Raw genomic sequence first — 21,550 nt, forward strand, 5'->3', positions numbered from 1 at the left:
TAGCCCTTTCCCGGAAAACAGAGCTTCATTATGCATAATGGTTACTTGGGAAGACAAACACCATAACTCTGAACAGCCTCCCCTTCCTCCTTCTTTCCCCCAGCTTTTATTGCTGAGCATGACATCATATGGTATGGAATATCCCTTTGGGCAGTTGGGGTCAGCTGTCCCGGATGTGTCCCCTCCTAGCTTCTTGTGCACCCCCAGCCTACTCCCTGGCAGGGCAGTGTGAGAAGCAGAAAAGACTTTGATCCTGTGGAAGCACTGCTCAGCAACAGCTAAAACATCGGTGTGTTACCAACACTGTTTTGGTCACAAATCCACAACAGCACCATGCAAACTACTATGAAGAAAATTAATTCTCTCCTAGGCAAAAGCAGTACACAAGGTCAGCTCAAACAGGTTGCCCAGGACCTTGTCCAAGAGGGATTTTAATATCTCCACAGATGGAGACTCCACAGCTTCTCTGGGTGGCCTGTTCTAGTGTCTGACCACCATCACAGTAAAAACAGAAAGTGTTTTCCTGTGTTTACACTGAATTACCTGGGGTTTAATTCAGTCTGAACACAAGAAAACACAAGAAAAAACTTGCAAGTTAAAGATTTCCAGGACAACTCAGAGGAGGTTGTTTTTTTTTTTTCAGTATCACTTTGATACACAACAAGTGTATCACAGATACACTTGTTCAATGCCAGGTTATTACAGACACATTCTTTGACTGGGATTGTGCAGTGCACTGTGGGACAAAGCCAAATATGGCTGCCGTTAGGAACCAGCTATAGCTCATGTATTTAATAAACAATCAGGTTTAAATATGACACAGAGAAAAAGCAGAAAAATGAACAAGCAAGAAATACAGAAAAAGAAAGAAGTTTGAAAAGCCAGTGTCATGAGCAAGCCAGAGCCTAGCATTTGGTTCATACAGACAGGCATCCTCCCCTTGTGCAGAGAGAGGCCAGTTTTACCAGCATTGTTTGTAAGTCTCTGACCAACAGACTTTTCTTCATCTCTTTCATGGTTCGTCTTCCACTGTCAAAAGCAAAAATTATAGCGGTTCTTTTTTTCCCTTTTAATGTGTTCATTTAGTACTTATCTGTCTAGTTCTTTATCATCTGGCACGCTGCCTGGTTAGCAATTCTCCTGTGGAAAGCCTCTCTCTCTCTTTCTCCTTCATCCCTTATTCTTCCTCTTTGTTATTTTTAGAGTTTTGGTTATTTTTAGGATTTCTTTGCCAAACACCAAGGCCTCCGTCTCAGCCAATTTTAAAGGGAACCTCTTCAGCCTTTCAGAAACTCAGGCCATCTTATTCTCACAAATATGTTTAAAATGTGCCAAATGATTCACTCCCTAAGAGCACCTTTTTGGTTCTTTGGACTATAGAGGAACTTAGAGAGGTAGCTGAGATGGAGAAATCTACATTACAGTTGTCCAGAGCGTGGTATGAAGACTAACACCAAATGGCCAAAATGAAAAGTGCGGTGGGGTAAAGCATACCGTTTATAGCGACTCACTCATAAATTCATTATCTTGTACTGAAGGAAAAATAAACCCTTGCATTCAGAACTGCTTTGTATGAGAGGAAGACCCAAGCCGTTTTATCTCTTGCAGAATCTTCCCACTATTGTTGGATACATTCAGCCCTGCTTTCTCAAGGAGATCTTCGATGTTTCCCTTGCAGAAGGACATGCAAAAGGTGGGAAACCGTTCTCTGTATTCTTCTATTTTATCTAGAAAAAGGTAGACAAAATATGTAAGTAAATGCCAAATGGAAAACTACAAGATCATTCAAGAAAAGCATGGACCTGAGGAAAAGGTTAATCCCTGAAGATCCCTGAATACGTGGCAGAGGTAAGAACAGGAGTCAGCCCGTCAGTACCTCAGCACTCCTGTTTCCAACCAATTAAAAAAAAAAAAAAGCCACAAGACTTTGCTGCCAGCCAGGATCACATTATGATCCTGCTGTAGCCAGTGAAGAGAGACGAGGAGATCAGTCAGAGTCTGGGGGTGCCTCTTTCATCACCTGCTTAATCAGTTGTCTGAGAGGGGGGGATAAATCTCTCTCCAGACCCGCCTGTTCTCACCAATAACTATAAAGGGATGCAGTGGTAGATATCCCAGAGGTGGATACTCTGGCTTCTAAATGTGATGCCTCTCCAACTCCTTTTTAGTAGGACCACAATTTAATTACACTGATTTACAGAACAAACCAAGAAGAGTGTAAAATCCTTATAGCTGAGGACATACATCCGAGAGGGTTGAGTGCATTAATGGCCATGCAAGCTTCTATCCATTATACATAGAGCCTGCCCTGTTCCTTTTCTTCTGTGTCCATTTGCGGCAGCAGCGCTGAGTAAAGAAGGACTCTGAAATGCATGGCACTGGAAGCTGAGAATATGAAATGCAAATATACAGAGACAAAGCTGCATAGAGTACGTGTTACCAGAACAATTCATGTTGTTGAAGAGCGGAAAGTGCATGACTGTAGGGCATGACTTGTCTCCTCGGAAGATATAGCAATCAGAAGGGTTGTTCTCATCCATTTCCTGATCCTCTATCTTGGGAAATGGGATACTGTTTTTCTGGCAGTATGTAGCTGTTTTCTTGATAGTCTGAGACACAGAGAAATTGTATGCATTTTTTAGTTTGTTTGCTTGTTTCCAAACTCCTAGAATAAAACAATCCTACCTCCAGTAATAAAATTGATTGCTACAAAACAATGATGGTTAGTTTCTTAGACTATACTTGATTGTAATGTACAATTTATTTAAAAGTCTAAGTTTTCCTCAAGCATTCTCTGAGGAACAGACTAAGTCTAGAATATAAATGAAAATCAAGCACTCACTTCTGGGGTCACTTCTAGCAAGAACCTTTGTTTAACAAATTACAGCTACGCCCAGAAAGGCAATGTGGCTGACGCTGAAAAATGTCAAAATTACAGGGATTTGGCCTCTATAAAACGGTCTGAAGACATCACCAGGTTCACAGACTTTCAGAACAAATTTACTTTCCAAAGCAACCCCTCCTGTTGCTCTACCACTCTAGCAAAATTCAACGCTCTGCCACTCTAACAGAATTAAAAACTCGCTATGTGTCGCTTATGGGGATCTGACCATCAAAGGGAGACAATAACCCACTTGATTCGAGGCACACATTAACTTTAATGTTGGCTTGATTTTGCGTGAAAGCGTTGACTGGGGTAGGCGTTGTGTTGGGAGCTTGCACAAACCGAGATTTTCTGTGGTGTCCCTGAGAAACATTACTCCCAACTGTTCAGGAGTTCAGAAGAAACAACCTTTGAGTCTTTTTCACTCTTCTCTGAATGGGTTTGCAATATTCTGCTCTAGATGGCACAAGGGTTGTGAACAGCAGCCACTTTATGTAAGCTTCCCAGAGTAACTGGGATCTCACACAATTCATTCCAACAACCCCTCCACAAAGAATGCACTTCACAACCAAAGATGGGGCCTTACGCACTAAGAACACGACTGGCCTCTCCCATAGACAGGCACTTACTGACACCTTGGTATTTCTGTCACCCCACCCAATTGCCTCGGGGGTTAGATTCTACAGATTTATCGCTTTTCCTTAACCACTACTGGGAAAAGGTGGAGTTGTAGCTAAAGACATGATGACTCTTGGAGTCACAAAAGACAATCAAGCTTCTCACAACATCTTCCTGGAATGATATGAAATAGCATTATAATAAGCAATTATAATATTAATAGTATAATTATTATTATTTTAATATTAATATTAATAATATAACAATATTATTATATTATAATTATTACTATAATTCTAATAATAATTATAATAAGCATTATAATTATTACAATAACATTGTGAAAGCCTAGCAAGTTCTTTCTTAATTCAAGCTCCCCAGATTCATCCCTTAGGCATATATCTTTAAATGGAAGCAATTACAGAAACAGTATTGTGCATTTGCCCTCATTTGTAATGAAATGTGTTTATGAAAGGAGAAAGCAAATGGAGTATATTAGGAGGAAAAAGCCTCCACAAAGGGAAACTGAGCAAAATTCTTACAGATACTGATATGAGATCTCCTCAAAGGTAAAAGGTCTATCTTGCTGTAAATACTGTCTGTCAAAAAGTGTTCTGCCATCTGATAGGGGCTTCTCTTACTTCTAATAAGGGTTTCTGCTCTTCTTCCTTGGAAAATTACATTTTCTAAACCCCTTTCGCTTTGTCCTTGTTGAAGTGTGAATTGGTAAGGACCAGATCCTTCCCATGGGCCCATGAACTCCATTTAATCTCAGGCCTCGTCATTCAACCCTTACATGAGCTATGTCCTAGGTGCGCTGGTCTCCTGCTCAGCCATAGTCATGCCCATGCCTTAGCCCTCCTGATCTGGGCCCTGACCCAAAGGCTGACTTCGAGCTTGACCTTGGAATGGTGTCATCACTATGGACCTGCCCAGTGATCACTGGACTGGTTACCCTCAGCAGACCTGATCCTTACCTGCCACCAATCCTGATCCGTACTGACTTCCCGAATGGACCTTGGACCCGCCTCATCACAGCAAACTTGCTTGATGATTCCAACCCTTGGTTGAACCTGACTGCCATCTCCAAGCCTACCCTGTTTGACTCGCTTGGATCCTGTGAAACTGGGCACTGGCCGGCAAGGCCCTGCCCTGCCTGCTCTGTTACCACGCCTGGCTCCCTTTCCCTTAGGAGCGGATGGCCCTTGGCAGTTAGCTCAGGCCTTCCTGAGCCCTGTGCCAAGCACCATGCAGCCTGGCCGACACCTGTGCAGGACCTTGCCACTATGACTCCTCCTGAGGGCTGAGCCTGGCCCTGGGCTCTGATAACCCCACGCTGCCAACCTCCTACCCATTCCCAGGCTCCTGAGCGATGTCCTTCCTCAAGCCTGCCAATCCTCCAAGGCTTGCCAGGGGCAGCTCAGAGAACCCCCTGCCCCACTCTCTTCACTCTCAATCCAGCCTGGACCCTGGCCTGAACACCCCTATCCAACCCCAAATCTCTCGTGCCATGTTCCCTTTCCAGTTGCCAGTCCCTGCCCTGGCTCTGTGTCCCCTGAAATAGCCCACCGACAACTACAGCAATGAAATTGCTCTACAGCAAGGCCCTTCTGAACCCAGACCTCCCAAGCATGAGGACACACTTTGCTGGAGTGGAAGGCTACTGTCAGGGTCCTGAATGCACTAATAGGCCTTAATGGTCCTGGGGCCTCCACCCGTACCCTTCCCATTGGCCCAGGGGCCTCTTTGATGTAGTACAAGTAGCAGTGTTCAGCTCAGCCACAGATGTGCCTGCCCATGGACTCCATTGATCCACACCCCGACCTTTGGACTGACTTCCCAGCTTGACTCTGGACCTGCCTTTTCACCATGGACTTGCCTGATAATCTGGACTCCCCATTGACCTTGTCTGGTACCCTCGGACCTGCCCTGCTTGTCTCTCTCAGGTGCTGCAGGGCTGGACCCTGGCTGGTGAGGCCCCCGCCCTGCTGGTCATGTTTTCAACGCTTACTGTAAGATGCCCAAAGGAGCCAGAGCCTCCAGATGCAGCTGCCTCCGCTGTCCCTGAAGTGACCACACCGAAAATACCCAGAGAAGCAGCAATTTGAAATATCCCAGCACATTTTAAATTCTTATGAGACACTAAACTTCATCAACTTGACTCAACCTCCAAAAGAAATTCCAAATCAAACACTATGTTTGGAAAGAACACAATCTACAGCAAGGACCAGTGATACTTTTGTGTAGTGTCCTTCCCCCACCTAATTCCTCCAACAATATGGAAGAATTCAATGTCAACACCATGTTTCCTCATCCTGCTCACCAGGATGAGGTTCTCTTTGATGAATGTCACCAACTGCCCTTAAGGAAGGAGTGATATCACTTACAGGCAGAAAAATTCTAGTCAGCCCGAAGGCAAAAAGGGAGGATAAGAAATTTGTGAGCTTTCCCCCTGATGTACCCTTGCTAGCCTGACAGCTTGATAACCTTGGTAGGTTACCATACAATACCTGTGAGCAAGACAGACAAAATGGCTCACGTTCTACAAGTATCTGTTTCTGCTAACTGCCTAGAAAAGAAGCCCAAACAATGTGATGATCAGCGTACCAACCTGTCAGAATCTCTTCAGACATTTCTTTGAAGATTGCTTTGACAATGATTGTAATGCATTTCTGCAGTCCCCAACCCAATGACCCCAAAGGACGTTCTCCAAAGCCACAGCCACACATGTACCTCAAAAGGATCTCCAGAGCTGAAATCAAAGGAAATGATCAGGTCTGTTCGCCGCTCTGCTCGAAGGACCAGAGGATAGGCGGAATTTATTGCCAGGCCAGCATCAATCAAAGAGATGATTTTGGTTTTGACCAGGTAAGAGGGCTGAATGTTAGCTAATCAAATGAAAAAAAGCAATGAGATTTCATAAAGACATATATGAGTATATATATATACACACATGACCAGCCCCCAAAGAGTACATTGGTCTTCACTGATGACGCACCCCAAAAACGTATTGAAACTTGCCTCTCCTTGCCTCTCCTGCCCAACCAGATGTCCAGCTGTATTCTGACAAGAGGAATCCACATCCCTCTGACCTACCTCTCTCTCCGACTGTGGTCAGAGAGAATCCCTGATGGGCTTTTCAAAGGTCAAGAGATCACACCCCTAGAACTAGGCACCCATAGTTTTAAGATAAGATCTTTGAGAGGAAAATGAATGCATGAGCCAGCTAGAGATCATGACACCTAACTGCAGTTGTCTAAATGCAGGTTTCTACTTATGCGCTAGGTGCCAAAGCTTCCATTATCATAAGTGAACCTCCAGCTAGGGCAGGCAAGGGAATCCAGAGGCCAATGTTACTGCTCCTCCATCAGGAGCACAACTGAATTTCATGAACTGAACTGTCCAGTTCCAACTCCTTAGGTTACTTCTTGCGTCCCCCAGGTTCTCCTCCAAAAGGGCACAGGGGTCCTATAGGTCTTCCAACTTAATGTTGTTGTCCTTTCTACGCAAGGGCCGTTTGTGTGACATCAGAGGCCTGTGTTTATGTGACAGAATTGAGCTTATATATCTGCAACGATGTTGCAGATCTGGATTCCAGTAGTGTGAAATAATTCTGTTTATGACTAGTCTATTTGCTGCCCATAATGGGATGCTGTTAAGAGAGGGTGGATCCTGGAAAGGAAAGCTATCTAACTAGCCGTTTTAAGAAGCTAAATGGCAAAGGCAGTTTTCTTGGTTTAGCATCACACAAACACAGCATAAAAGCTCTGCTAAACCCCATGCATTCTGCCCCATAGATCTGGTTGGATAGCGTAACCACTCCGTACTTTCTGAATATAAACAAATCCTGATATCATTGGATTTTCTTACAGCAGTTGTAAAGGAAGTTATTAGTCGTTCCCCATTTCCAGGTCGTCGCACAGCAGATTGTTTTAAACACCATCTTACTGACATCCCACACGGTGCCTGTGAAGAAGCAATAAATTCAGAACACAGTTGAATCTAGAGAACTTCACTTTTTGACTGGTGTGACAAAATCTGGGGGAGATGTGTGGTGGTAGAAGAACATATGTGCAGATAGTGTACAGACAGCCTGAGGGCCAAAGCCTCAGTGCTTCAGAAGAGAAAGAACCATACTCTCCACTAGTTCAAATAATTGACATTAAGCAATGGAATCTTACTACAGCTGAAACAGATTTGAATAAGCCACTCAAGGCACAAACTATACAGGACTTGGGCCCTACACCAGCTGGCACATTCACCATGCTTGAGGCTCGCAGGCTCTGGAGTGGACTGGTTACACCAGTGCTGTACAAGAGGCCTGATCTTTTCTGGGCCTCTTACAACATTCTTGTGGCTCAGAGGGATTGTTATTTCTCTTCGTCTTCTTTCCAGCTGAAAGTGCCCTGAATAAAGTGAGAGCCATGCTGCAGCCCAGTAGAATGACCTGTACGAGGTGGGGGATATTAGCTGAAAGCCATGAGAGCATCAAGAGGCCATGTGAGAGAACGTGAGGAGACCAGCCCAGTGAAAGAGTCTGGAGGGCTGTACTGCGCAGACAGAGACAATCCAGGCTTTATCTGTGAACACACTCCTTGGAACAGGCATTGGAGAGAAAAAAGACCTGTCTGCAACGTCGGATTATCTCAGAGCACCAGTCAGTTCACTCCAGAAGGAACTGGCCAAAACCTGCCCATACACCGTGGTTGATGGAACTAGCAGAGCCCTGGATCTAAACAGGTAATGTACCAGCTAAACATGAAAACGAGCTTCAGTTTAGATAACAGGGCAGAAATGCTGATTAGCTGCCAAGAAAAAAACACAGTAAGAATGGAGTTGCCTGTTAAAGAAAACCCAGTTTTGCTTTAGGATGTCTTGGTTCATGACTTTTTATTTCAAGATTTCTCTAGTGATGGAAGTTCCAAATGACACTTGAGATCAGGGCACGCTAGGTGTCCAACAGCAATCCACTCAGTAATCCACTACTTGCAGCTGCCGAGATCCTATACTTCATCAGTTTGGCATGTCTGAGAAGTCTCACTGACAACACAGACTCACTGAGGAGCAAAGATAGATGGGAAACAGTGATTGTTCAGGATTAGGCCTCTTATTCTATTGACTTAGGTAGGCAGATTCTAAGTGCTTTCATGCGACCAGAAAGCTTTGTGAATATTGAAAACTAGTCCCTGGATGAGAATATCACTGGCACGTATTCTGCAATACGGTTTTCACCAGATCTTCCTACAGTGTCCGTACCCAAGATTTCCCCTGGAATTTAAGTTCCCAATACTCCAACGCTGGAATTTTACAAAGCACATACAGTACAAAGAGTAATAAAAGATATTAAAAATGAGATAAACTTGCCTAGGAGGTTTTCATGGGATGGTTGTAACTCTCCTTCTAGAGTACCTTCTTCTCCAAGATACACTGAGGAAGATCAAGTGGAGAAAAAGCACAAAACCCAGTCACATGAAAGAAACAGATACATGGCAACCTACAGGGCAACTTTTTACTACAAATGCAGGTGGGCATTTCTACCTGGGCTGGAGAGGGCATCATCGTTATGATAAGCATTAATGTACAATACTTGCCTCCAAATTCCTTTTCTATCTCTTTGCCCAGTTCAGCACAGCTCTCCATTCTTTCCTCCTTTGTTTTCCTCGCCCAAGTATTACACATTTCAATGCACAGTTGGTAGGATGCACTTTTTTCCTTGTCTTCTTAGAAAGAGAAAAGAAGAAAATGAAAATATGAGAATGCACAACAAAGGAATCACCATTTGTAAAACCAGATTACTGAGAATGCAAGTGCTTGGAAATCTCAGCATCATTCACTTGCCTGACAATACATTCAACAATTTCTCGAAGACTTCCTTAGGATCACTCCCACTTACAGCACACAACTGAAGGTCTAGTAGAAGAAGAGCGGGCTGATAAGCCATGAAGGTATCTGAATTACTCTCTAAGAAAGATGAGACAAAAGTTACATCCAAGTGGAATTTATCTTACCAAACATCTGATTAGACAGTAACTGACACGTGAATTAGTGAAGATGCAGTGCCTGCATTCAGTGGAATCGTCCTAAAGAAGTTGTTTAAGCTGGTGAGAGGAATCATGTGCCAAAGTGAGTATTTCTCTCTGTGGACAATAAAAACACCTAACACTGAGCATTCACATCTGAACAGCTGCACAACCATACCAGGATTCAGATGGCCTTCGTGTTCATCTCGGAAGAAAAGTTCCGTGGAACAAAGTAGCAGGAGGAGGAGCAGAAACACAGTTTGGAGCAAATGGGAATTTTCTAATATGCGTCAAATACTTCATTCCCATTTTGAATTTAAAAATACATAAATAAACACATACATAAAGGAATAAGAAATGTAATGATGATTTGAGTGAAGCCTGGTGTGATTTCTTCCCGTATTACCAAGAGAATACTGTGGGAATGCATTTTGTATTTCACAGTCATTAAAATCTAAATTTTCCCTGTGAACATTTCATAGAATCACAGAATCATAGAACATCTCAAGTTGGAAGGGACCCATAAGGATCATCGAGTCCAACTTCCTGCTCCTCGCAGGACTACCTAAAACTAAACCATACGACTAAGAGCATCATCCAGACGCTCCTTCAACTCTGACAGGCTTGGTGCAGTGACCACTTCCCTGGGGAGCCTGTTCCAGTGACCGACCACCCTCTCAGTGAGGAACTTTTCCTAATGTCCAATCTGAACTTCCCCTGACGCAGCTTCATTCCACTTCCTTGTGTCCTATTGCTGGTCACCAGCTGGTCACCAACGTGAAACACATTATCTGGTATTTCATGCTGTGTGTGTGCGTGCATATATGTGTCAATATGGAAGAAGAACCAAAAAACCCAAACCAAAGCAAAAAAATTCTGTGGGAAATTTGTATGTTACAAAGGCAGAAAGAGAACAGAATAACAGGTCCATGAAAGGTGCCATATTATAATTTACTTTGTTTTCCTTGAAGTCTATTGTCAACCAGCAATGATGGTTAGCACCATATGATTTATCTTCTGCTAAATTTATGTTTGGAAGAACATATGTGCTGACTTGCACTTACTTCAGGAACTGGAGCTGAGCTGTTCCTGATCTGGATTTTAATGTCTAAATTTTAGGTCTAGGTTCTCACACCAAAAGAGCCACAGACAGTGGCATACAGACTGCCTGTAGCGGCAGACATGAGGCTGAGCCAGATCTGCTCTTTCACCCGCTCGGCCATCCCTGCTGTCCCCGAGTTTCCCAGGTGGAAAGCTCAGCTGGCGTATTGCAATCTAGAGCCAGCGCTAACTCACAGTCAGTGTGGACAAGGAGGAAGTTTGGACCTGAATGTGAGCGGGAGCCTTGCATCTGCGTGGTGCAGGCTTCACTTGTACTCCTCGGCCACAGCATCTACACAAGAGTGCGGTAACACCACCCTCCCAGAAGCCCGTTAGTAAAGTGCATCTGACATGAGTGAATCCCTCCAAATTGTCAGGGTGGTTATTTCAGTTACATGTTCAAGATCTCACAAATCATTATGTCTATGAGAGACAAGGAGGCCTAGATTTCCTTGTGCCTCGCTGACACTCCTGTCAGTCCCCTAAGGAAAACATGAGGCAAGCAGAAAAGAATGTTAAATTTTAAAAAATCATTTAAAAAGTAAAGAGCAAAGAAACACAGTAACCCACCAGGTGCACATGAGGAGATGCCTTCCTGTAATTGAAATATGTGTTGCAGACTGTCTGTGAAGAAATAAAAGGATAATTAAAATAAGAATACCCCTTCCAATAAAATAGTCATTGTCTGCCAATGAAAGACATCAGGAAAGCTAGCCATGCACCTAAACATAGATGTACAGTGCTATTTCAGATTCCTTGGAGGATCTCACCTGCCTTGTGGCTGACACTCCAGAAGAGTACTAATCTCCTGCTGGTTCTGTTCATCACTCATAGCTCTGTGTTCAATGCCTCAGATACTTGATGGCATCTCAGTCACCTCTATTATTCCCCCAGCAGTTTTGATAGCCTCCTACCTCAGAGTTTAAGGTATCATCTCTGATGCTTCCACATCACAAGGAATCTAATGTGAAGAAGATCAGTCCACATTCACTGACATGATATTTAAACTTTCCCCTGTGGTACTGGCAGAGATTCACCTGACCAAAATTCATCTTCTACAGTCCACGCTCATGCTGCCATAGATTTAGACTCAATGGAGAAGCATTTCTAGACAAAGTTTCACCACATCTTTAAGCAGGTATCTAAGTGTATCTGTGAAGAGCACCTGTGAAGTTCTTCTTTCTCACTTACAAAGAGACCTTAAGGTGAGTAACTCAAATGTTCATACCGATGTTGTAAATGTCTAAAATGACATGCAAGAAGCAGTGTTTTATTTTGGCCATTTTCAGAGGAATTCAGTTGAGGTTGGACGGGGCCTCTGGAGATCACCTAGTCCACCTCCTGTGCTCAAAGCAGGGTCAGACACAGCAAGTTGCTCAGGGCCATATCCAGCTGGGTTTTCAAATTGTTCCAAGAATGCAGACTCCACAGTCTCTCTGGGAAACCTGCTCCAGTGTTCAACCATCCTCACAGTAAAAATGTTTTTTCTTATGTTTAAATTGAATTTCTTGTATTTGAGTTTGTGTTCGTTGCCTCTTGTCCTTTCAGTAGATATTACTGAGAAGAGTCTGATTCCATCTTCTTTGAATCCTCTCATCAGGTATTTATACAAATTGACAGGATCCCCCTGAGCCTTCTCTTCTCCAGGCTAAACAGTCCCAGCTCTCTTAGTCTCTCCTCATATGAAAGATGCTCCAGTCCCTGACTCATCTTTATGGCCCCTTTCTGGACTCCCTCGATTATGGCCACATCTTTCTCGTACTGGGGAGCCCAGAACCGGACACAGTACTCCAGGCGTGGCATCGCCAGTGCTGAGTAGAAGGGAAGGATCACCTCCCTTGACCTGCTGGTGGTGCTCTTCCTAATGCAGCCCAGGATACCATTAGCTGCCTTTGCCACAGGGGAATACTGCTCGCTCATGTTCAACTTGGTGTTCACCAGGACCCCCCTGTCCTGGTGCCTGGGGTTATTCCTCTCCACATGCAGGACTTTGCATTTCCCTTTGTTGAACTTCATGAGGTTCCTGCTGGTCCATTTCTCCAACCTGTCAAGACTGCTCTGGATTACCAGCCAGTCCTCCCAGTTTCGTATTATCTGCAAACTTGCTGAGGGTGCACTTTGTCCCATCACCTGAGTCGTTAATGACGATAAAAGTACCAGACCTACAATTCAGTCCTGTAATACACCACTAGTGCCTGGCCTCCAGCTGAACTTCTTGCCACTGAACACAACTCTCTGGGCCCACAAGTTCAGGCAGTTTTTCAATCCACCCCACTGTCCAGTTAGTTAGACTGTAATTCCTCAGTTTGTCCATGAGGACGTGATGGGAGACAGCGTCAAAAGCCTAAGAGGACAGTAAACAGCATCTGCTGCTCTCTGTTCATCTACCAAGACAGTCATCTCATTGTAGAAGGCTTTCATGCTGGCTAAGCGTGATTTGCCCTTCATAAATCCATGCTGACTAGTCCTCATCGGCTTCTGATCCTTAATGTGTTTGGAAAGGTCTTCCAGGAGGATTTGTTCAATCACCTTCCCAGGGACTGAGGTGTGGCTGGCTGACCTGAGACTTCCCAGATCCTCCTTCCTGCTCTTTCTGAAGACAGGAACGGCATCTTTCTTCCAGTCATCAGAAACCTCCCTCTATCGCCATGAATTTTCAAAGATGATTGAGAGTGGCCTTGCAATGACATCAGCCAGCTCCACCAGCAATTCTGGGTGTATCCCGTCAGGTCCCATGGACTTGCATATGTCCAACTTGTCTGCATGTTCCTTGACCTGATGCAATTTGTTTACATGTTCCCAAGGATAAGGGACTTCCTTGCTGCAGACTTTCCCACTGGTCTCAGGGACCAGGGGTTCCTGAAGGCCAGTTGAAACAGTAAAGAGTGAGGCAAAGGTGGCACTGAGTACCTCAGCCTTTTCCATGTCCTTTGTCACCAGGACTCCTGCCCCATTCAGCAGCAGGCCCACATTTTACCTAGTCCTCCTTTTGCTGCCAATATACCTATGGAAGCCCTTCTTGTTGCCCTTCACACCCCTCACCAAATGTAGTCATGCTTGACACTTCGGGTCTCATTTGGCAGTTACCTTAGTGCTCACGATGAGGAGCAGTGGGGGGTGATATGCTGAGGGCCACACAAGCAACAGCTGCCTCTCCACAAGGTCTCCCGAATCCAAGCCCCCGAGCAGCAAACCTCCCTGGACAAGAGATCAGATCTGCAGATGGGGGTGTCCGTCCACTCCAGCATGGGCCTCTCACTACTATCACTCACCACTTCCTTCTGTTGGTGGTCAGGCTCATCTGGCTCTCACGCTTCATTTGACAGAGCTCTTAGTCCCTCATGCTTGCAGTCCCTCAACTTTTCTGAGTGTACTAAACATAGTCCTTAACTGGAAATCTTCAGGTAGAGCAGGAGCCTTCCTCCTGGTGCCAGAAGTCACCAGCTTCCCGCTTTTGCAATTGTGAGTCTCGACTTTCCAATCAGATACCCACAGAGTGCTCCTCCTTTGGTACAGTTGGAATTTTGGCTTGTCAAGCTGGACAGTCCTGGACAAGATCTGGACAATCTCTGTCTTGTCATCTCTGATGATGACAAATGGGGTACCAGTGGAGCTTCTGTTAGGCACAGCTGTATTTCTGTTTGGAACTAGAGGACTGCGGGGATTACTCGAGGATAATGTGAAGTATGTGCTCAGTTTCAGCAGGTGCAACGACTGATTTGACCGTACTGGCAACAGAAAAAATGTCATACCTCGTATAAACTTCAGATTTTCTTCCATGCTTCCAAGAGCACTCCCCCATAAGCCTGAAACAAAAATAGAAAATGTGCCTGAAGTGCTTGCTTTATAATACTCTCGCTAAGAATTCAATCCAAGTTTGCCTTTCAGTAGTACCCTTCTCTTACTTAACTTTCAAAATCTGTAAGACAGATGTCTAAATCGAAACTCCTTGCCTAGTCTTCCCTTATTGTCTACTGAAAGGATTATACACCTCCTGAGATTATTTACTCCCTCTTCCTCGTGCTAGGTCTACACATTTTTGTGGACCAGCTTTTTATGTTCCTGGAGGCCAGAATCCCGTGGAAAACATTGGTACTCTCACACTGCAGAACCCTTGTTCAAGCATGTCCCTGGGCCAGCCTCACACATGAGCCTGGAGGCATAAGTGGACAGTGGAGTGTAGAGAGGCATTCAGATGTTCCAGTTTGAACATTTAAAGTGAGACAAACTGCTCTCCAGAATTCATATACTATTATGCATGCATTCATGGAATAACAGATGCTGCCTTGTTACCTACAGAAAGATACAGAACAGCTAAACCCGTATTTTTTTCTACAAAGCAGAATTAGGAAGATTCACCTTGCATGTAACAAATGTGTTTCTTCTTCTTCTTTTTCTTCAGCTTACCCTTCTCAAATTCACTTCCAAAGTGTTTGGTACTGACAAAAGCACCCAAGGCAGTATATCCAACCTCATGTGGAGTGAATTCAAACCAGGTCCCTGATAAAAAACAAACAGCTTTGTCACTCAATATTTGGAAGCATAGCTGACCTCACTGTCCCAAAGTAGCATTTTGGTTGTTTTTCTCTTCCTTTCTAAAACCACCTGACATTAGCTGACAAAGATGAATGGGGAACAAACTAAGCTGTAAGCATGCTACCACCTGCTCTTTGATATGCTCTTGGTATCCTTCCTACCCTGGCCTCCCGCTGCCACACCAGAAAGGTCTTGGTTTCCCACAGATCATGTGTCATATCGTACAGCTCTGTGCAGATCTCTCAGATGTGTTAGATATCCCAAGGGCCTCTCGATGCTTATGCATAGGTGACAGAGTCTGCCTGCCGTAACATTCTTTAGAGTCAATGAAGAGAAGAGACTGGGCTTGAAACAAGTACCCACAGATATGTAACTAGGAACCCATGGTACCTAGGGACCTATGGTGAACTGAGTCATCTGCATGGGGCCAACAGTTATGACACAGGACTGAAATAACACTCGGACTCTTTTAGAAAAGTAGGTGAAGTACGCAGAGTATGGTAAGGCATCGCAAATGGAACCCTAGGCCTCTGTGTGGACAACTGAATGAAGTCTATTTGCTCCAGAGAGAGACCAATTATTTTAACAGGTATGGAAAATAAAATTTGATAGCAATGGTGAAACTTTTTCTTGGTTGTGACTATTATCCCGCACCCAGCCGCCTTAAGTGCAAAGCCACCTACTCTTCATTTCATAATCCTTTCCTTGATCACATTTCCTTTCCAAAATGAAGTTCCTAGTTCTCACTCAGACCTTCCAGGTTTATCACAATTCCAGGCCAGCTCGTGCTTTATAAATCAAGTCCCATTGCCTTAAATCAAAGCCTACCGTTGGGAAGTGGAAGGAGATGATCTGTCCTCTGTGCAAGGAGGGGTAGGAGAGACAGTCAGAGTTTTAAATTGCCGTGAGGGAAAAGTCAGTGTAATGGGACAGGGTAGAACTAGTTGTTTGAAAGCACACTCCTCCATGTGGAGGCCTTCTCCCTAACTACTGAAAAAGGATATAGTTGCCTAGCTCAGTCTTAGAAGCACTGGATTATTTTGGAGCTCCACATAGGGCTGACGGATATGACAGAGCATTTACAGGAGATCTGCACCCTGCTGAATGCTCAGATGGAGGCCAAGGAGATCTATGGTGGCACTAAATGCCTATATTCAGGCTTCTACATTTTGAAGATCTATTTTATTGATGTTTCATTTAATCTGTTTAGCCCATTCTATTCTAGGGATGCCTCACCTTATCCTAACAGGAAAGCCACTTTTACAGAATGTGATTCAGCCCCTGGAAGTGCATGTTTTTCTCCATTATCTATAAACAAAGACACAGGCTGACAAACTGCGATTGGATGTCTGCACAGTTAATGCGTGCCATTAAGTTAAAGGAACCTAATGCATGGTATTTAAGATACAGTTAGACTAGGAGCCCGCGTTTTACCTGGAAAGTTTCTGTCGTCTTCACTCAGTTTTTCCTTATCCACTGCTGCATAAATCGGGTAAGGGTTTATTCCATTCTCTGAGGCCTCCTTGTGGTCAGCCAGCTCATTCTCATCAAACTGGAGGTAAGTATGGACTTCTGAAGGAACATAAAATGCCCCTCCCCTCTGCTAATAGCACTGAGGACACCCCCACTTGGGAGACTGGATTAACCAAGGAGTTGGATTAACCGCTTCTACCTTTCCATATCTAGAGATAAGATGTCATGCTCTAAAATATTGCTTCAATTTATACAACTCCTCAGAAAAACACCCACTGAGGTCAAATTTAGTTGCAGTTACTCTGAGATCTTCAAAACACTCCCAAGGTGTTCACAGCTAGTTTCTTACCTGCTGCAGTATTTGGTATACAAGACAGGAGGCCCAGAAGTCAGTGAGTGAGTAATGTTCATCTTTTGATGACTCCTCTAAGAATTTTATTGCCTTTCTAATATGCCAGGAGAAATTACTGAGGTTTTCACACAGTTTCTTTTCCAAGGACATCAAATTTTCTGACCATTTTCCATCTCCATACAGGAGGGACATGCACCTTTTAAAGAGAAAGAAAAGTCCTATCTCTAGCAAGGCACTTTACATCATAGAAAGGTGTCCTTATTCCCTGATCACTTACTTCCCAGCTGCATACTGATAATGTCATTTCATTAGTTAGATGACCTGAAGCTGGATTTCAGCTGGCAACGTGCCATATATTAAGGGTGAACTGCTGCAGGAATACAGATTTTGCAGAAAGCTTTAGTGGGAAAGATGTGAAATCTGTCAAGACACAGATAATCCATCAAAGAACTCGGAACAAACTTAAACACGTAGAATGATTTACATCACGTCATCATTTTGCACTAGAGACTTGTGACTTTTTTTTGTCTTTTATTAGGACCAATAAAGCTGGTACACTTGCCGAGTGACATCCTCTCCTACTAAACTTACAGCTCTCAGCTAGCTACCTGCAGAGATGTAAAGGCTCGCTCTGTTCCAAGACCAACTCCACAGCCTAACTCAGGTATAAATTAAGGTGTGCAGCATTACCGTCTTCATCTAGAGCAGCATGTGTCTTGACTCCGTGCAAGGAAGGAGATGTTCTGAATTACTGCAGACACCACATACGGTATGTAACCATAGACAGCGACAGTTGAGGTGGCCTAAAGTGTTCAAGACTTCCACCTTCATTTGACCGACAATAACAGAAGATCTGTGGAAGACCTGTGTCCTCTTGAACCAGCTGCTGAAAACCAGACAGGATTTCCTCCTAGGGCATCTGAACTGTCACTGGAAGTCTGTCTTTAGAGAACATAAACCTATCCCCTTCTAGTAAAATGGAAGGAGAGGTGTGTATGTTGCATACAGATACACGTACTGAGACATCTACATTTAGGAATGCTAGATTCAGACAGAGTTCTGTCCTTACAGGGCAGATGTCTGTATGTGACCTATAAGCTAGACTCCCTTCACAGTCACTTCAGTGTAACAAACAATCCTGGCATGACATTGACATGCTGCACATGGGCCTTAAGGTAAAATGGCTCATGTTCCTGAATGTCATTTCTTTTCAGTGCATATAAGGTAAGCCTAAAAAAGTAAATGAGGTATAAACATTCAAGACCATAACCATACATAGATAATGCCATTTAACCTGCCACAAGGATGAGTGACATCACCACAGATTTGGTAGATTTGATGCAGTATGTGCAGGAGGCCCAGTGCTCTTCAAAACTGGCAGGGGGCCGGCAAAGTAAGTACCTGAAATGGCAGCAGGTATTTACATTTAGGCACCTGACTCATTCCCATACACTTGAGAGATGTAGCTTAGTGGCGTGGGCCCCTCTTAAATATACCACAGCCTCTATTTAAACAAGCCCTTGTGCTTCCGAGTAGTATGTTACCTAGAAGTTTGCAATGCTTTCCTGGCTGCTCCTCATGGCCTGTGAACAGGGGGAATTGTCTCCTCCAGAAGGTAAGACTGAATGGCCAAGTGAGCTCTTTATTTGAAGCACCACTGAGAGGCACTAATTTCTTCCTTTCTGGACATGAAAAGTCAGTCTTGCTGGACTGTAGTTAATGTCACAAATATTCCCTGTGCCTCCCACCATTGCACAGGCAAATACCTCACCTGCCGCTCGGTTCATCCGTTGTGAGCCCAACAGAGAGTTCCGAACGGTGATGAAAGTGTCAAATTGCTATTGAATCTATGGAGCAGGAAAAACTTTCACGATCATACCAGACAACAGGAACCTACCAAGTGGATCCCGACACCCCACACAGATACATGACAGCATCCAAGAAATTCTGTTTCTTCAGCTCAACCAAGGTTCCCAGCAGAGCTATCATGGCACGCAGGCCTCCGCCTGATCCCAGAACAACAATATTAGGCACATTATTCTGGGGAGTGGAAGACAGAAAACACATTTCTTTTAGAGCAAAGGCTTAACAAACAGACAGGGGTAAAGGCTATTGCAATTCTCACCTGACCTGCTTCCTTGCTTTAAGACACATTCCATAATCTGCCTCTCTCCCCCTATTTCTCTTTTTCCTTTACAGTACAGGCACAGGATGGGTTCTCCTTTGTACTGTGCTATCACATGTCTTCCTGGTACCGAAATTTGTTGTGACTGTGTTTCTGTGCTGTAGCTTCAAAATACAACCTTGAGCAGTACTCATTGTGTTTCTCTAGATGTCACCCCCGTTCCCTTTTTGTCACCAAGAACTTTTTTTCCTCCCAAAAGATGAAGGTAGAACTATTACAGCCAGCCACAGAAATTTCTCAAGAAATGTGTTGTACTGGATCTGGCTGGAACAGAGTCAGCTTTCTTCACAGCAGCCCATATGGTGCTGTGGTTTGGATTTGTGGCTAAAAAGGTATTGACAACACACCAATGTTTTGACTGTTGCTGAACAGTATTTTCTCCCTGTCCCATGGGAGAGGGGAGTGAGCAAGCAGCTGTGTGGGTGTTTGGCTGTTGGCCAGTGTGCATGCCATAAGGACAAAATGAGCACGGAGTCAAAGAAAGATGTGTGCAGAGTTATACTGTATGCCTGTGTCCACAACAGATGAAAAAACATAGTGGCAGGTATTCCTGTATCATTGTACGTGACGGTGTGCATCTGAGGATGAAAGGGTTCAAAGGTAGAGATGAATGTGTGCACAAGAACGCACAGAGAGATGAGAGAGAGGTGTGTGTGCGCGCTTATTAGGATACAAACACATTCGGGTGGTTAACTGTGCGTGTCTTCTGAATGGTGCATTCATATATACACATACATACAGATTTATAAAAATATGCATGTATATAAATATATGCAAAAGCAAATAGATTAACTAATTACTTAGCTGATAGATACAGGAATTGCAGCTGGGAATTCCACTGAAAATTCTGTGTCCTGCTCCCTTTTTTCTCCTTGGAAATTCTGGAAAGCCTGAATCTTTTTCCCAGCAGTGGACAGAAGGCCTGCACTGGAAAACTTGTGATGACAGATGATGCTTCCTAGGGACTGGACCTCACTTCCAATGGCACTCTGTGTGCCTTTCACATCACTGGAGTCTTATCCTTCTTTCCTTAATAGGACTGTCAGTGCTTACCTGGTCACAATGAATCCCAAGGTTTTTCAGACACATCAGTACTTTTTCTCTTCTCTTGTGAGTGGCTTTTATCTCACCTTCTGAGAGATCATGAGACAGACGGACTTCATCGCCATGCTGGCATGCAAAGTGAAACACATTCAGGGTAAGAATATTTCTCACTGCAAGAAAATCAATATATGGGATCCATACAGATGACCCAGCTTTCTGCAGACTAGCCAGTGTTCACTCCGAGTCAATACCTAACAGCATTGTAGAGAAGATCAGGGAACTCATTTTTGTAGTACACTTTAAATACCGGATGAAAGAGGCAGTATTTATGAACCTAATAAAGCAAAGAGGAAGGAACACAAACAAAGATTTCAGTTCTTCCAGTTTAAAAAGTCCTCAAACTCCTGAGTGAACAAAACAGTCCATTTTCTAAAAAGACATGTTGGTTTGCTTGTTAGCATTTTTTCACAATAGTAACCGCAAATCTGAAATATTTTTTCTCGTTAAAGCGATTTATCAAATTCAGCGAAATTCTCTAGTTGATATCCTTGAGCCAATGGCATATTTTTCATTAAAAACGATTGTCTAACTTGCACTAATGTTCACCATAGCCTAAAGAAATACAACTTTCCCAGGTTTCTATTATAGATCAGGTATATGCCTGTGGTAGCATTCATCTCATTCTCATTCTCTTTAACTCCAGCCTGAAATCTGCAGTCCCCTGAACATCCTTAAACATCAGTGGAGAGCAAGAAGCACTTCTGGAGTACCACTCCTAAACCATATTTCAGACACCCCAGAGGTGCCTGTTTAACTCCACTATGAAACGCATTCACAACTAGCTCATATGTAGAAATCTATAACGCAGATGTTTAAAGTCAGGTGAGACGAATCCTACCCTCGTTCTGATTCATGTCCTGGAGGATCCTCTTTAGCTATCATCTAGAGGGGAAGTCTCAAAAAATACTGTAAGGACAAGCAAGTCCTTACAAATACTTTGCAGAGTAATATTAACATGAAGCACATAGAACATCTGTTTTATAAAACAATCATGACACAAGTGTCATAGGCAATGAAGCAGCCAGAAGAGGGATTAGGAAATAGAGGGGAAACCCAGGGCAGAAAGAGCATACCTTGGTAGCCATTGAGATGTCTGTCTGCTTCCTGGAGACCCAGTGAAAAGGGAATGTACAGCAATGTCTTAGCTCAGAGTAACTTTCAAACTGCAAAGGAGCTGAATTTATTTTCCTACTACCCTGTTCCAAGGTAAAAAAAAGAACCAAAACAAGCAAGTATTTAAAAGAAGGACTGAGTAATTATCATATTGCATCATACTA

General features: G+C 43.8%; 1 protein-coding gene across 1 annotated transcript; it reads right to left on the reverse strand.

Moving 5' to 3' along the window:
* Positions 1-1,557: 1,557 nt before the first annotated feature.
* Positions 1,558-20,338, reverse strand: PLA2G4C (phospholipase A2 group IVC). Its single transcript, XM_050912017.1, has 9 exons — positions 20,300-20,338; positions 18,882-19,024; positions 16,982-17,180; positions 16,594-16,711; positions 14,983-15,123; positions 14,376-14,429; positions 6,236-6,390; positions 2,441-2,609; positions 1,558-1,727 (listed from the first exon to the last, which is right to left on the reverse strand). The coding sequence occupies exons 1-9, from the start codon at positions 20,336-20,338 to the stop codon at positions 1,558-1,560; spliced, it is 1,188 nt and encodes a 395-aa protein (XP_050767974.1).
* Between the last annotated feature and the right edge of the window lie 1,212 nt (positions 20,339-21,550).

This window comes from Gymnogyps californianus, chromosome 28 (assembly GCF_018139145.2).
Source record: "Gymnogyps californianus isolate 813 chromosome 28, ASM1813914v2, whole genome shotgun sequence".
NCBI classification, from domain to species: domain Eukaryota; kingdom Metazoa; phylum Chordata; class Aves; order Accipitriformes; family Cathartidae; genus Gymnogyps; species Gymnogyps californianus.